General features: G+C 40.3%; 1 protein-coding gene across 1 annotated transcript in view; it reads right to left on the bottom strand.

The window, feature by feature from the left end:
- The window catches only part of PARD3 (par-3 family cell polarity regulator), a 141177-nt gene that overhangs the window by 88208 nt on the left and 38935 nt on the right, over positions 1-14034 (bottom strand). The window contains exon 3 of the mRNA XM_010157936.1: positions 12280-12458. Within this exon, the coding sequence (XP_010156238.1) occupies positions 12280-12458 (179 nt within the window). The remainder of the gene's footprint in view (positions 1-12279; positions 12459-14034) is intronic.

Raw genomic sequence — 14034 nt, 5'->3', positions numbered from 1 at the left:
TCCCCCACCCGAGCATTTTTTTTCGCCACCAATGGGTCCATCCATAAAATCCATGCCTCTCTAAACTGGAGACAAGGATATTTTGCAGGACAGTTTGAACACTTTGCACAAGTCCAGGAAGATGACATCAGTTTGGTGACTTTATCCATCAAGGCTGCGACCCCATCGCAGAAAGGGGTTTATTGTTCTTGAATCACTATAAAGGTTGTTGTTTCCTTTTACGCTCCACGATGTCCATGTTAGACCATGAACAGTTTGATCTCACTCTCAGACAGGATGCTAAAAGCTATAATTAACAAAACATACATACACCTCTCTGTATGATGCAAACATCTGTTTATAAATGCATTAATATACACATATACCCATTTTCCATGCAGTCTGAAGGTCTAGTAATCAGATTCCTGGAGGTTTGTGTTTGGCTGGTGTCGCAGTTTAACCTCAGCTAGCAATAAAATACCACACAGCCACTTGCTCACCTCCCCACCTCTCCTGTGGAGGAGGACAAGCAGAGGAAAAGACAAGGAAACTCGTGAAATGAGATAAGAACTATCTAATAATTGAATACAAAAGAATACTATATTGATACTAATAATATTAACAATTCTACTAGGTAACTAAAATCAGAAAAAACTTTTGATACAATTGCTCACCACCTGCTGACCCATGCACAGCCAGGTCCTGGGTAGTGGAAGTCAGAGCCTGAGAGCAACTGCAGCAGAGTCCGAGTGAGCCCCACGAGTGACAGCACGACCCAGAAAGCCAACTGACCCACACACTCGCTAACAAGCGAGCCAGCTCCCTACCTAACAAACAGGCGAGTTAACAAGACATCTAACAACAGAGCTATGGCCCCCAGCCCACTCCAAATGACGGTGCTATGGAACGAAATACTTCTTCGGCCAGTTGGGGTTCGCTGTCTGAACAGTATCCCCCTCCACTGCTTGTGACAAAAGTTGGGAACACAGGTGCAGTATCAGAAGCTGAAAAATACCTTGAATTTCATGCAAGCACTCCCAAGCACCATTTATAAAACACCTTATCAGTACTATTCCCAGGGCATGTCCAAAAAAACATAGCTTCATACCAGCCACTGGGAAGAAAATTAACTCTGTCCTTACTAAAATTGGCACAGCTGATTGTGCTGGTTTTTTGCTTTGTAAAACAGACATTGTGCACCTTTTTTTTTTTTTTTGAGAAATGGGAATCCAATTGGTCTTAGCCCTTATTTGTCTAAAGTCCAGTTAAAAACCACAAATAAATGAGGGATAAGACTGACTTTTACAGGGAAAAATACATTCCATACAAGAAATTAATTAACCCAACGGATGTATTAAAAGAAGAAAAATTCCCTTAAAAAAAACACATCATCAGCACATTCTCACATAGAGTTCAGATTTGGAACTCTTCTCTCTATTTATCAGCAGCTTTTAACAACAAATTGTGCCAAATTTCAATAGTTCACCTTGAAACTAATTATGCCAGTCACTCATTATAAATATCCATATATCTTAAGAATCTGACACTACTGCTGGGGCAGGCTTCCTTTTTCTCTCAGTAGATTCACTTTGGTTTCAAAGCTTGCTTTTTTTTCTGGCTGAATTGAAGAACAAGCTACAATAACCCAGATAAAGACCAGACATACAACGCATTTAAGAAGGAACTGGTCTGATCACCCAACATGAGGAACTTCTGATCCTAGATCATTCTCCAAGGAGTAAAGTAAAAGAGCATGTTAAAGAATTATCTCAGCTTTGTGCCTCCTCTCAGCTCTGACCTCGAATATGGGTCATTTCCAGCAACTGGTATGAAGTGTTTTAGGATGCAGAAGACTCAAATCTAATAGTCTAATGAAGAACTTTCATATCCTAGTTAGGATGAAAATAGATGAGAAGAATGACCCTCTGTAGTCATTCTAATGTTTTCAGAAAGACTCCTCTTTGAAATGACCCTCTCTATATCTCTGTGAATGGAATTAATGTACTGTGCATCGACAATAGCTCATTAGGTGCAGACGAGCAAAAAGGCAATTGAAAAGACAATGTTCAGCTTAAGTTGTATCACCTGACACTCAGAAATTTCCAGAGTTGTCCAATTCCAATTCATATATTCCATGTTACCCTTTGATTGACAACCAAGGCCTGACCTTAAAAAAGCTATCAGGAATGTACAGTTTTCTGTACATGCAGCGTTCTATGTGAATATTTGGTGTCAAAGAGTATTAGCTAAATTAAGACAAAAGTAAAAATCTTGAGTATCTCTATCCAAAACATCCTCCTGATACCTCTTGTTTACAATGGAAAAATAAAGAACATCATTATGTCTGCAGGTACACATGCAAAGCCAGAAATTCCCAGCCAGTGTATATTGTTATTTCTCACACTGAGGGACAGGAAAGGAGCTGCTTCTTCCATTCACTCTTTACTTATTAATCTCACAATAAAACTTCAGGAAAAATAATGCAAAACAACCCAAAAAACATAGAGCAGTTGATATTCTGTAATTATAATTCAGAAGCTGGATATTATTTCTGAAAGTGGCTTAGCTAAAAAGGCATGGCTTTCCACAGTTTTATTTAAAAGAAAAATAAAGGAACCAATTAACTTAAAATGTCACGAAGTTACAGTTCTGATTTCTCTACACATTATACTGAGAAATTAGTTTTCCTTTCTACTATTTTTCACTGAAGTGAAATATTCTATTTTGCTGTGCCCTCTGGAGGCCTCTAAAGAGCTTCTATGTATGTGCGGGTATACATGAACCTATATGGCTACCTGTTTAAACGTAATAAAATAATTAATCACAATCCTGCCATTTTCACTAGCTCTTTGCTTTTGTAACCAAATCTATATGATGCTTTATGTTAATTTGGATTTAGACAAAATAGCATTTGTAAAGATGTTTGTTTATTTTAAATTTCAACATCCCTTCATTTGATTCCTTGGGAGAGCCAAGAAATTAAATCTCAGGAAAGGAAAAAGAGCTTATACTGAAGTAATTTCAATAGTGTGCTCTAAAGATAGAACACAACAAATACAATGTTCGCACTGAAAATACTTGGGGAGCTAAGGGAAACAGGAAACAATGGCAGACAGGAAACTTCACAAGGATCTTCTATTTAGATCTTGAAATGAAGAATATCATCAAGAATCAATTATCACCTCTTCCAACATGGGTTGGGGCAATCCCAAGCACAAGTACAGGCTGGGTGGAGAATGGATCAAAAGCAGCCCTGAGGAGAAGGACTTGGGGGTACCGGGGGATGTAAACCTGGACATGAGCTCTATGTTGTGCACTGGCAACCCAGAAAGCCAACCGTATCCTGGGCTGTACCCAGAGAAGTGTGACCAGCAGGTCAAAGGAGGTGATCCTCCCCGTGTACTCTGCTCTTATGAGACCCCACCTGGAGTGCTGCATCCAGCCCTGGGGCCCGCAACATAAGAAGGATATAGACCAGTTGGAGCAAGTCTACAGAAGGCTACGAAAATGATCAGAGGGCTGGAGCACCTCTCCTGTGAGGACAACCTGAGAGAGCTTGGCTTGTTCAGCCTGGAGAAGAGAAGGCTCCAGGAAGACCTCACTGTAGTCTTCCAGTACCTGAAAGGGCCTACAAGGAAGCTGGGGGGGACTTTTTACAAGGGCCTGTAGTGACAGAACAAGGGGTAACAGGTTTAAATTGGAAGTGGGGAGGTTTAGGTTAGATATCAGGAAGAAGTTCTTCCCAGAGAGGGTGGTGAGGCACTGGGACAGGTTGCCCAGAGAAGCTGTGGATACCCCATCCCTGGAAGTGTTCAAGGCCAGGCTGGATGAGGCTTTGAGCAACCTGGTCTAGTGGAAGGTGTCCCTGCCCATGGCAGGGGGGTTGGAACTAGATCTTTAAGGTCCCTTCCAACCCAAAACATTCTGTGATTCTATGAATATCTTATAAACCACCAGCAGTATCTTTTTAAGTATCACGTAGGTGCTTTCAGGTGGCCATACTTCTAAAAATGAAAATTTTAAAGGTGCAACTGGCTTTTTATATGTTTAGAAATTTGCATCTGCACTCCTGAAACTAAGAAAGGAGGCCAGGAGATGAGGGAACAACTATGTATTATCAGACTAGCTAATTTTTTTCCCCCCTCTTTGTACATTACCTTGACAAGCATGGAGAAAAGCAGTGGTTTAATGTCAGAAAAATGAAGGCAATGCCCCAAACCAGTGCCCAGCAGCTATGCTTTCTACATGCTGCCAGCCAGCTGCCCCTCCTCTCTCCCAGCTCTCACCCACATCATAAGCCCCACTCTCTATTTAGTAAGGGCAGGAGACTCCACAAGGCTCCCAGCAAAGCATACGTCACCTCATCTGACTTACAAATCATTTCAGATCTTTACCACAATCCCTCCTGTGGTCTGTGGGGAAAGGCCCAAATAGGTACCAGACGGATGGTTTGTAGCAGTGTGTTTCCCTTTTATCTGAGTTTGCAGCAACACCGTCACCTTCGGCTCCATGCAGTCACACGGGTGTGCTCTCAGCTGGGTTTGCTTCCTTATTAATTTACAAGCCTTTCTCACACTGAGCAGCTTTCCTTCATTCTCCATCTCATGGTTTTAGCTTTCATCCAGATTCCTGTTATTTCATGTGCTCAGCAAGTAACGCTCTTAAGCTGGGTATCTGTATACAGGAGCAGAAGAGCTCGTTTATAAGAACATAATAAAACTGGATGGTAGCACAGAACGGTCATCCTCTTTCTGTCAGGCTGTGAAACAAAATCAGGCTAAGTGACATCTGTTTCAGCCTCAAACTTAGTCATTACAGAAATAAGCCCAGAAGGTGACCAGGCGTTCCTGGTTTGAAATCCTGCATTTACTGGAGCTGAATTTCCCTGCTAATTAAAGCTTACCATCTCCTCCCCAGCCATACTACTCCTCCGTACAGATTAATTCCACAATGGGTCTGAATTTTATTCCCAGACTACTTTGCCTGGTTGTCTTTCCTTGTATTTTTTGTGTGATTCGTATTCATTGCAACATGACCTGGGTTCGTTTGAAAACACAATGAATACAGCAAAAAAGGCTGAAATAATCGCTGTATAAATCACACAGACTCATGTCAGAACACTGTAGGGAAGCACAGCCTGCACCCTGGACTGTACTTGAAACTTTTTTTCTAGCCAGCTACATATCCAGCCAAAATCCAAACCTGCTTTGCACCAATACACAACCTTGATAATATGAAAACAAGGCAGACATATGAATCCACAGAAATTCTTAAACCACCAGTGTACCCACAGTTGTGGGTTTCAACTACATAGATGAAAGCAGCTCAAAACCCAGATCCAACTATTGCCAATGAAAAAGTGTGCTTCGAAACAAAAAAAAAAAAAAGAAAAAGAATCACTAAACCTGAATATCCAACTTTTTTCTTCTTTTTTTAAAACTTATTCAATCTTTTATCAAGCTACTCTTTCAGACTCAGAGTTTTGCAGCTCCAAACCCAGGGAGAGCAGCAAAAACGTAAAAAAATTAAAAGAAATAACATTTCTTTTAAGAAAGAATATTTAAACATGAGAATTTGCAAAGTACACATTCACTTAGGTAAGTGGCAGAGGAAAAGTCAGCCATTGGTTACAACTTCAACTATCCTATACCATGTACTTGAGAGCTTTGTGTTTCCGGGGTAGCTTTCACCATGTCTCAAGACAGAGGTGCTGTACACCACATCTACTGAAGTGAAAAGACAAGCAACCTGTGCATGTTTCACCATTCCTTCATCACCAGTAAGAGACTCACTCATCCAGACCCTTCCTAGCATTCCCAGGTTGTGATGCAGTACCATGTCCCTTCACCTACGGACCAGACATTGCTCACCCATCACACAGAAAGAGAGATGTGATAGCACAGCATGGGGGAGAAAAGACATATTCTTCCTACTCTACTGATGAAGAACAAAGATTGAGAGTGATTGCTCAGCCTCAGAGCAGAGGTGGAAAAAACTCACCAGCTCTCAGAGCGCTCTAGTACCTTGCACTAATAATCTGTCTCTTTTGGGGGAGAGAGAGGAAATTTGATAGATGGCCTTGCACAAATGGATGACTCAAAAACAAAAGGAGGTAGAACAAAAAAGAGAGCAAAAAAATCACACCTCCACTTTGGATTTGTTGCTTTCGTTGTTGGCTTTTTCTCTCCTTCTTAACGCATCTAGTCATGACGGACTTTTGGATGCAAACAGCTGAATCCTGTCCACACACACAGTACTCAGCAAACAGAATAGCACGGCATCAAGCAGAACACATTGGCTGTCACCTCTCCCTGCACCAGGCAAGGATTTTTCATTTTATGTCTCTCATTCCCAAGCTGATGATGATGATGAGAAATACTGTATTTGCGTTCACATTTTGAAAGTTGGGAACGTTGAGTTCTTCTGCACAAATCCTAATTTTAATAAATTTTTATAACACATACCATGTTTATTTGATATTGTATTCTGTTTGGGCATGATTCTTCTAAACTATTTCATCATCACGTGACAAGCTGCCAGCAAAGACCTTCTATCACAAAGAAAGAAAACTGATGCATGTCACTTTTGGGTTTTGAATTGCCATTAATGTCTCTCCTATAACAACAGTTTCAGCATTAAAACACTATTTCAGCATCCGTGTATAACTAACATTCTTCCTCTCAATCTACATAAAATCACATCCAAAATGGCAAAAACTGCTAGTCTCAATGAAAAGGGAAAAGCCCTGCTCAAATAAACCTGGATGAGGAAATATTCATGGCTATTAAATCCTTTAGAACTTCTGTTTAAAACAGAAGTTAATTTTTATTTTGAAAGCAGAAAGCTGCATTCATTATGCGAGGGTTTAAAACCTATCAGGACAGAGAAGTCAGGCTCTTTGCATTTACTCCTCTTTTCTTCTTAGCTGATGCTGTTGTACTACAGAACTTCCCCAACACTGTTCAGTACTACGCACTACTCCTTCTGCATGAATACGAACCAGAGACAGAGGTTCTCAAGAAGCATCAGCAATGCTTCAGTCCCCTGTTCCCAGAATGATGCCCAGTTTTTTAGTCCACAGGCTTCCTTAGTCAATCTAATCGATTTACACTCTGCAATTCAGACTCCCTGCCTATAAAATGACACTAACACACACAGAGGTCTAATATAAGACTCGTCAATACTCTGAATTGTAGTTAAAGCCTATTGAAATACTGTGTCTTTGGTGACAGTGATAAAGCAAACTTCACTAAGATGTGTTTAGAAAGACTCAAAGCTAAATGAAACTCATTTTCACTTTAAACCTGATTTTGACACTGACATACCATTATTATTGAAGCTTTTCATACAACGAGTGAATGCTTTTCTCCTATCTAGACATACTTCATTAGAGAATTATTTTTATTCTGTTTACCAAGAGGATTAGAAGCATTGCATCTTTCCCATAAATTAAAAAACCTACAAGCCAACAATCTAAAAATTTGTACTCATCAGTCTCAACACACAAGAAGAGTAAAAATACCTGCAAGAAGAGATGGTGGAAAACGCAATGCTTTATAGGTAAGGGATTTGACACTAGATCACTGTCATACCGTGTCGAATTCTTGAGCCCCAAACCAGTATATGTTTCTAAGTAGGAACAAAACATATCCTGAAAATAATTATTCCTACAAGGAATAGCCATTTTCAATCTCAAAATACATATATGGGCAAACCCATTTAAAAACAAACTTGCTGCTGACTAAATGGCAAAGGCAAAAAGAGAAGAAAAAAGAATTTAAAAATGATGTGCCAAGCACACTCTGCTACGTGTTTGCTGTTGCTGATCCACCCCGCAGAGCACGCTGCATGCCATTTGCTTTGCTGCAGGTGGGCAAAGCCAGGAGCAAGAGCTACGGAGGCCCATGCACAATCATTTCTCTCATTGCTCTCTCTTGAGCTCCCCTCCCTAGTGTACTCTTTCACTTCTTTCTGCTGTACCAACACTGTTATCGCCAATGCAACAATACATGAATCAAATTCAGGAAAGTCACAGTGGGAAATTTTTCATAAGCCAGTTAGCCACGGTACATTCCTGCATTAAGCAAGGTGGGTTAACTAACAAACCTTGCACTGCTCAGAGAAGCGGAATCAAAGCAGACAACTAATTTCTAAAGATGTGCAATTAATTCCTCACCACAAAAGGAGATGTGCATTTTAAAAAACAGACTGACAATATACGGGATAATTAATTCACAGTCACTGTAAGACACAGCATATCTGGTTGTTGCATTTATGCTCTTCCAATACAGTAACACTAACATCTAAGAGAAAAGAAACCTGATTTTCATTTATGCAGCTCACACCTATTACGGGCAGGTAGTTAAGCCAATATGCTTTGGTACTGAATTATTAAGAATGTGATTCAAATTAATAGTTATTCAAAAAACAACAGTATCAAAAAAGTACATTTCACTGCAGTGGCAAAAACCACACAGGATATGCTTCAGCTGCATACAATCTGTTCAGCTGTACAGTTCAACGCAATTCAAACAAAATTACAGCTTGAGAATCAGGTATTACAACAGGCCTTTGAGAAGATATTTTTACTAAGACATTTCTTCTTGTTTCATTAGAATGGCTCAAGAAAGCAGGAGACAGGATTAAGTCAAGCCGTGACTAGGTAATACAGATACGTCTCTCAGAGACATAAAAATATCTGAAAGTGATTTTAATATTCAATTTAAAAAAAAAACAACCCAACCCCAAGAAGTGACTTTACCTGCTAAAGCTGCTGATAATCATGAGACAATTTCGTGAATTCTTGCACAGATGAGGAGACCTAATATTTGGTTTGGAGCACTCATGAGAATGATACAGAAGGAAGAGGTCAGGAATTGCCTGGCTGAGTACAGTTACCAACACTAAAATAACTTGTAATTAATAATAATGATAATGCCTCAAATAAATAAGTATTTTGGGACACAGAACATCTGGTTTCAAGTTGCTCTGACAGGTGAACAACACAAGAAATTGAGACTTCAGTTCTAAGGAAATAAAGAGGGTATTGGGATATCCTGAAAAGAAATAGGTTTCTTCACAATCAGATGATATGAAAAATGATGAGAGCGCGTGTCCAGTTTAGTGCTAGGGTTTCATACCAGAACATCCTACTTACTGTAGCAGAAATGCATCTCAGCTTTAACGCACATTCAAATCTTGGCAGGACTTACTCCCCTCCAAACCAAACTGTCTCTTCTCTGGACATTCCCTTCTTTTCTTAAGGGCACAGGAGAGCCTCCTGTCTTGCTTCATCCACCCTAGTAACTACAGGGAGCATTACAATATCTTCAGCAAGACCCTTCGTACACCCCACATTTTTCCTCTTCCCCGGTGCCCCCTTCCCTTTCTGTCTGCCCAGAACTACTGACATATCTCCTGGCTCCTCACAGCCCTTAGTGCATGGCAGCACTCCCACCCCTTCACTTCGTCTCATCTTGGGCATCTGCCCACTTTCCTGCCATTCCAAATTCTTCTTACCCAAAATGAAACAAACACCAATAAGGAGTCTTGCTTGCCCCCAAGAAATAAATCACTTCTGCCAGATACACAGTTTCCCTCTGCTAATTCCTCCAAAAATTGGACAGGGTTTCTACCTGTCAATTATTTCTCTTAAGAGGTGACGGGCTGAAAGTAATGTCACTTCTTAGAGTCAGTAGGTGGATGAAGCTTTTGGCAACTCTCCCAGAAACCCTTTTCTTGTTTCTGTAAGATACTGCTGGGGCAAAGTTGCTAATCTACAACTGTGCTGCAAATCTCAGCCCAAGAACATATGTTCTTGTGCTGTCAAGAGAGAGAACTGCAGTGAAAACATTACGTAGTGCCAACCGCCCACAAAAGATATATGGGTGTTCAAGCCCAATGCACCGAGCAGAAAATTAGGATTGTTCTCATTGCTTTGCTTGAAATGTCTGTGTCATATATAATCAACAAAATAGCCTGGAACAAAGCACAGCCATCTCTTTTTGCATGGGAGTAGCTAACGTAAGAGAAGTAGTGAGGACTTGTTTTAGTTCAAAAAACCAAAATACATTTGTAAAAATTCAGCGTTAGTACTTTGGTAAGCAACTAGTGACAGAGACTTTAAAAATGAACCTTTTAGAAACAACGCTACAAATGAAGTTGTAGTGTTGACTGGGAAAGTAAAGGAGAATTCTTAATAACCATTCCTAAGAGAAATAGGATTCATTGCAAAATCTTGACTCACATGAATCACAGAATGGTTTGGGTTGGAAAGGACCTTAAAGATCTTCCAGTTCCAACCCCCTTGCCATGGGCAGGGACACCTTCCACTAGACCAGGTTGCTCAAAGCCACATCCAGCCTGGCCTTGAAGACATCCAGGGATGGGGCATCCACAGCTTCTCTGGGCAACCTGTTCCAGTGCCTCACCACCCTCTCCATGAAGAATTTCTTCCTGATATCTAACCTAAACCTCCCCGCTTTCAATTTAAAGCCATTACCCCTTGTCCTGTCACTACAGGCCCTTGCAAAAAGTCCCCCCCCAGCTTTCTTGTAGGCCCCTTCAGATACTGGAAGGTGCTAGAAGGCTGTTATTTTTCTTTCTGCATAAAGAAATCAAGATGCTGAAAACACAAAAATACCATCTAGCACAAATTAATTTGGGATCAATTCAAAACATATATTAACTCACAACATAATATATATTAATTCAAACATCTATTATCTATTAGTATTATTAGTATCTATTGTACTAACTAACCTACGTCAGTTCTTTCTGAATATTCTTGATATAATGTTTTCTTGTGCCTTGCTTCTCGTCTCTACATGAGATCATGTGCATTCCTTTCCAGTTTGGTCACCATGCTCCAGCAGACATGAAATCTTTTCACGACAGTCAAGAATATGTACATGCTGAACAACTTGCTGTACTTGCAAGAGACTAGTGTCAAAGACTAGCTGATATTCAATTCTCCCCCGTTTCCGCTAACTTCAGACTCCTAAAGAAATCTCATTATACTATGTATGGCCCTCTGTACCTACACTTCTGGACTAACGAAGTACAGTCTCATTACAATTTCAGAAAAATTAACTGAAAATGTTAACACTTCAAGCGGATTACATTATCATTTTTCTCCTCCAAATCAGAATAGTATAAAAGATATTTTTTGAAGCACGCGCTTCTGTGCCACGTCTCTACAAGCGACAGAAAAGATACTACTACGTACCTGAAATCCCAACCAAGCAGAGACCTAAAGGCACCATGCTAAACTGGCACCTCTGCAAGACTGTGGACCTCAATGCCTACGAGCACGGTGCTTCTATAGATGTTTTTAAAATAACCAAACATCCACCAAAGACAGTTCAGTTCATTAGCAGCCTGTAAGACTTCTTTATGTGGGGTGTGGGAGTCCTGGCTGCAAACTCTCAGTTTGCATTTACACTACAGAGAATTAACAGTAAAAGAAAAACAAAAGCTACAATAGCTATAATAAGTCATATATTTTCCACAGGATTTTGTGCTGTGCAGTCAGAATGGTAACCAAAAGTGCAAATTTTCTTTAAAAATCACTCATTTCTAATGGAAAACATACATATGTTTTTTCTTTTGAGTTTCGTTGCAAGTTACCGTCAGAGTTATGGACAGTGTCAGGGCCTGCACAAAAATGAATATTTGTTCGAATTTATTTTCTCCAATAATGCACTGAGAAGAGAGCTTCCCACTGACTTCTCTAGCTAATGATGTAATTCATGTAGAGATACTGAAATCATATTGAAAAAATGAAGAAAAAAAAAATACTCTGCATTTCACTGTTTTAGTTTGAAGAATGTTATCAAGGAGAGACAGCATTTGCAATCTGTGCTTCGTATTACTTGACTAGTGCCTCCGAAATTAAAACTAGCAATGCTATGTCAGAGAGACAGACCAGACCAGCTGTGGGCATGCAGATTATTCACTGACATTAGAGATCAGTAAAAATCATTACAGACAAGACCTATTTGCAAAGAAAACGTGTGAGAGCATTTAGGCCCTGCTTTGCAGCATAATAAGTAATCAGAGCTTCAACTACCGTTAACGGCAAAAATCAAGTTTTTAGAGCCCCTGCTGTGGACATCACCAAGTCTCCGGAGGGCAGGACACGTGTGCAACTCAAACACCCCTCTGCTGATGATGGAGTTTGGTGGGCAAGGTCAGAAAATTCAGGTTTAAAACAAGAGCAGGTGAGAGAAGGACAAAAGAACAAGTCAAGATTCATGCATATTTGTCATATACTGGATGGAGAAGGGGAAAGAAATGTACCTTTCTTTCATGAGCACTGGGTACGCCAGGGGTGTTCTGCTTGAGAAAGCCTGCTGTTGTGGACCACCTCGTAGGGTTTTTCCTTGAAGGCTCTTCTGAAGAAAAATTTGTGTCACTTACAGAGGTTGAAAGGCCAATCAGTGCAGGGTCACTACTACGTCGGACATGAAGAGGCATATCTGAAGAATAAAACAGACAGTAAATAAACACTGACTAGACTTAAAATGTTTTTCACATAAGAAAAGTATTTTTTCAAGCTCTGGATGGGTGGTTTTGACCAAATGTTGTTTCACAGAGTAAGGAGTTATTGACCTCATAGTTCCTCAAGGACAAGGTCTGTTTCCTCAAAACCTCAGCCTTGCTGCTTGGCCACATGAGGAGAAAATGAGGGCAAACCAAGCTCTTTGAACCCAGCAGAGCTCGTTGGCTTTACAAGTATAAGCACAGCATTGCTACTCAGTCGGCTGTTGTGTAAAATAAGAAAAAACCATAAGCTTTAACAACTAAGAGCCTAAGGTGACTTAAAGGTATTTTAAAGAGCCAGCAGTCTATGGCCTCAATTGAACAGCCTGGTGACAACTAAGGGGTGGACGAGGACAACGCGCCCCCCACCCCACTGCCACGGCTGCAGCACAGGCACTGCCAGCACAACACGTTGCAAGAAGCTGCGCAACAGCTCCTCTGAAGCGAAAGGCAACCTCCTCGCCTCCTCAAACACACTCTCAGTTTCTTTCTCAAACCCTGTGGAAGTGCCAGTTTTCTATTCTGCATTCTTCCTTTGACTCTTCCTGACAGCTGAAACAAGATCTGTGCTGATTTACCCTGATTCCCTCAGCCCTCCAGCTGGCATGACTGACAGGAGAAAAATATTTCATTAGTAATAAACGATGCAGCAGGCAGGTAGGCTGATTGGAAAGAGATAGTTTTTCTTAATATACACAGAGGTCAAAACCATTCTGGAAACTTTGACGGCACATTAAAGTTACTTTCTCTTGAAATACAACTTAATTTTTTCCAATTTCATTTATTATCCTACAACAAATATCCACACAGCTATCGTCTCCTTGCCCAAAGAGGAGTTTCATTGCCTGTATTTGCGACCTCTTAGCACTCTCCCAACTCAGCATCAGAACAGAGGGGTTGTGATTTATCAGTTGTATTTCCCTTCACTGCTGAGCTGGGAACCTTGAATGCACCATGGAAAAGGAAAAGGTGAAAGCTACGACACGTAAGCAGCAGTCACTGGGAAAGGCACGCTGGGCAACACCTCAGAAAGAAAACTGGGCTATTTTTTAATGCTTTGATGAAAGTTCCTGCAGAAGCTGAAGGTGCACATCTTGCCTTTTTTTTTAATGTTTTTTAACAACTAGGACTCCTGCTGCAGAGGTATGCACAAGTGTTACAGGACGAAACACCAGTCATTCCATTTCATGTCCACCCTGGTATACCAGAATAGCAGAGAATTAATTTATGTTTTTTCCCCCACAATCATGGTATTACTTCTCCTTCCTCTGAAAATTCTTCTTTTATTTTATTATTTTCAGAACAAAAGTATTCACAAAAGTTAATTTCTAGCAAATAAAATGGGTTTTTTCATAAATATGTCCATTTCTACATATTTTGATATGCGTAGGTATAACAGAACTAGAAGTAACTAAAAGACTATTTCAGAAAAGAAGACTAATTATCAGAAAAGTATTTATGGTTGGAGTTAACTCTACTTAGCTTTCAATTCCTCAGTATACACTCATAAGC

The sequence above is a fragment of the Eurypyga helias genome, unplaced genomic scaffold (genome assembly GCF_000690775.1).
Source record: "Eurypyga helias isolate BGI_N326 unplaced genomic scaffold, ASM69077v1 scaffold11408, whole genome shotgun sequence".
Lineage (NCBI taxonomy): Eukaryota > Metazoa > Chordata > Aves > Eurypygiformes > Eurypygidae > Eurypyga > Eurypyga helias.
The sequence above is the reverse complement of the archived record's forward strand: the minus strand, read 5'-3'. Positions and strand labels throughout refer to the sequence as shown.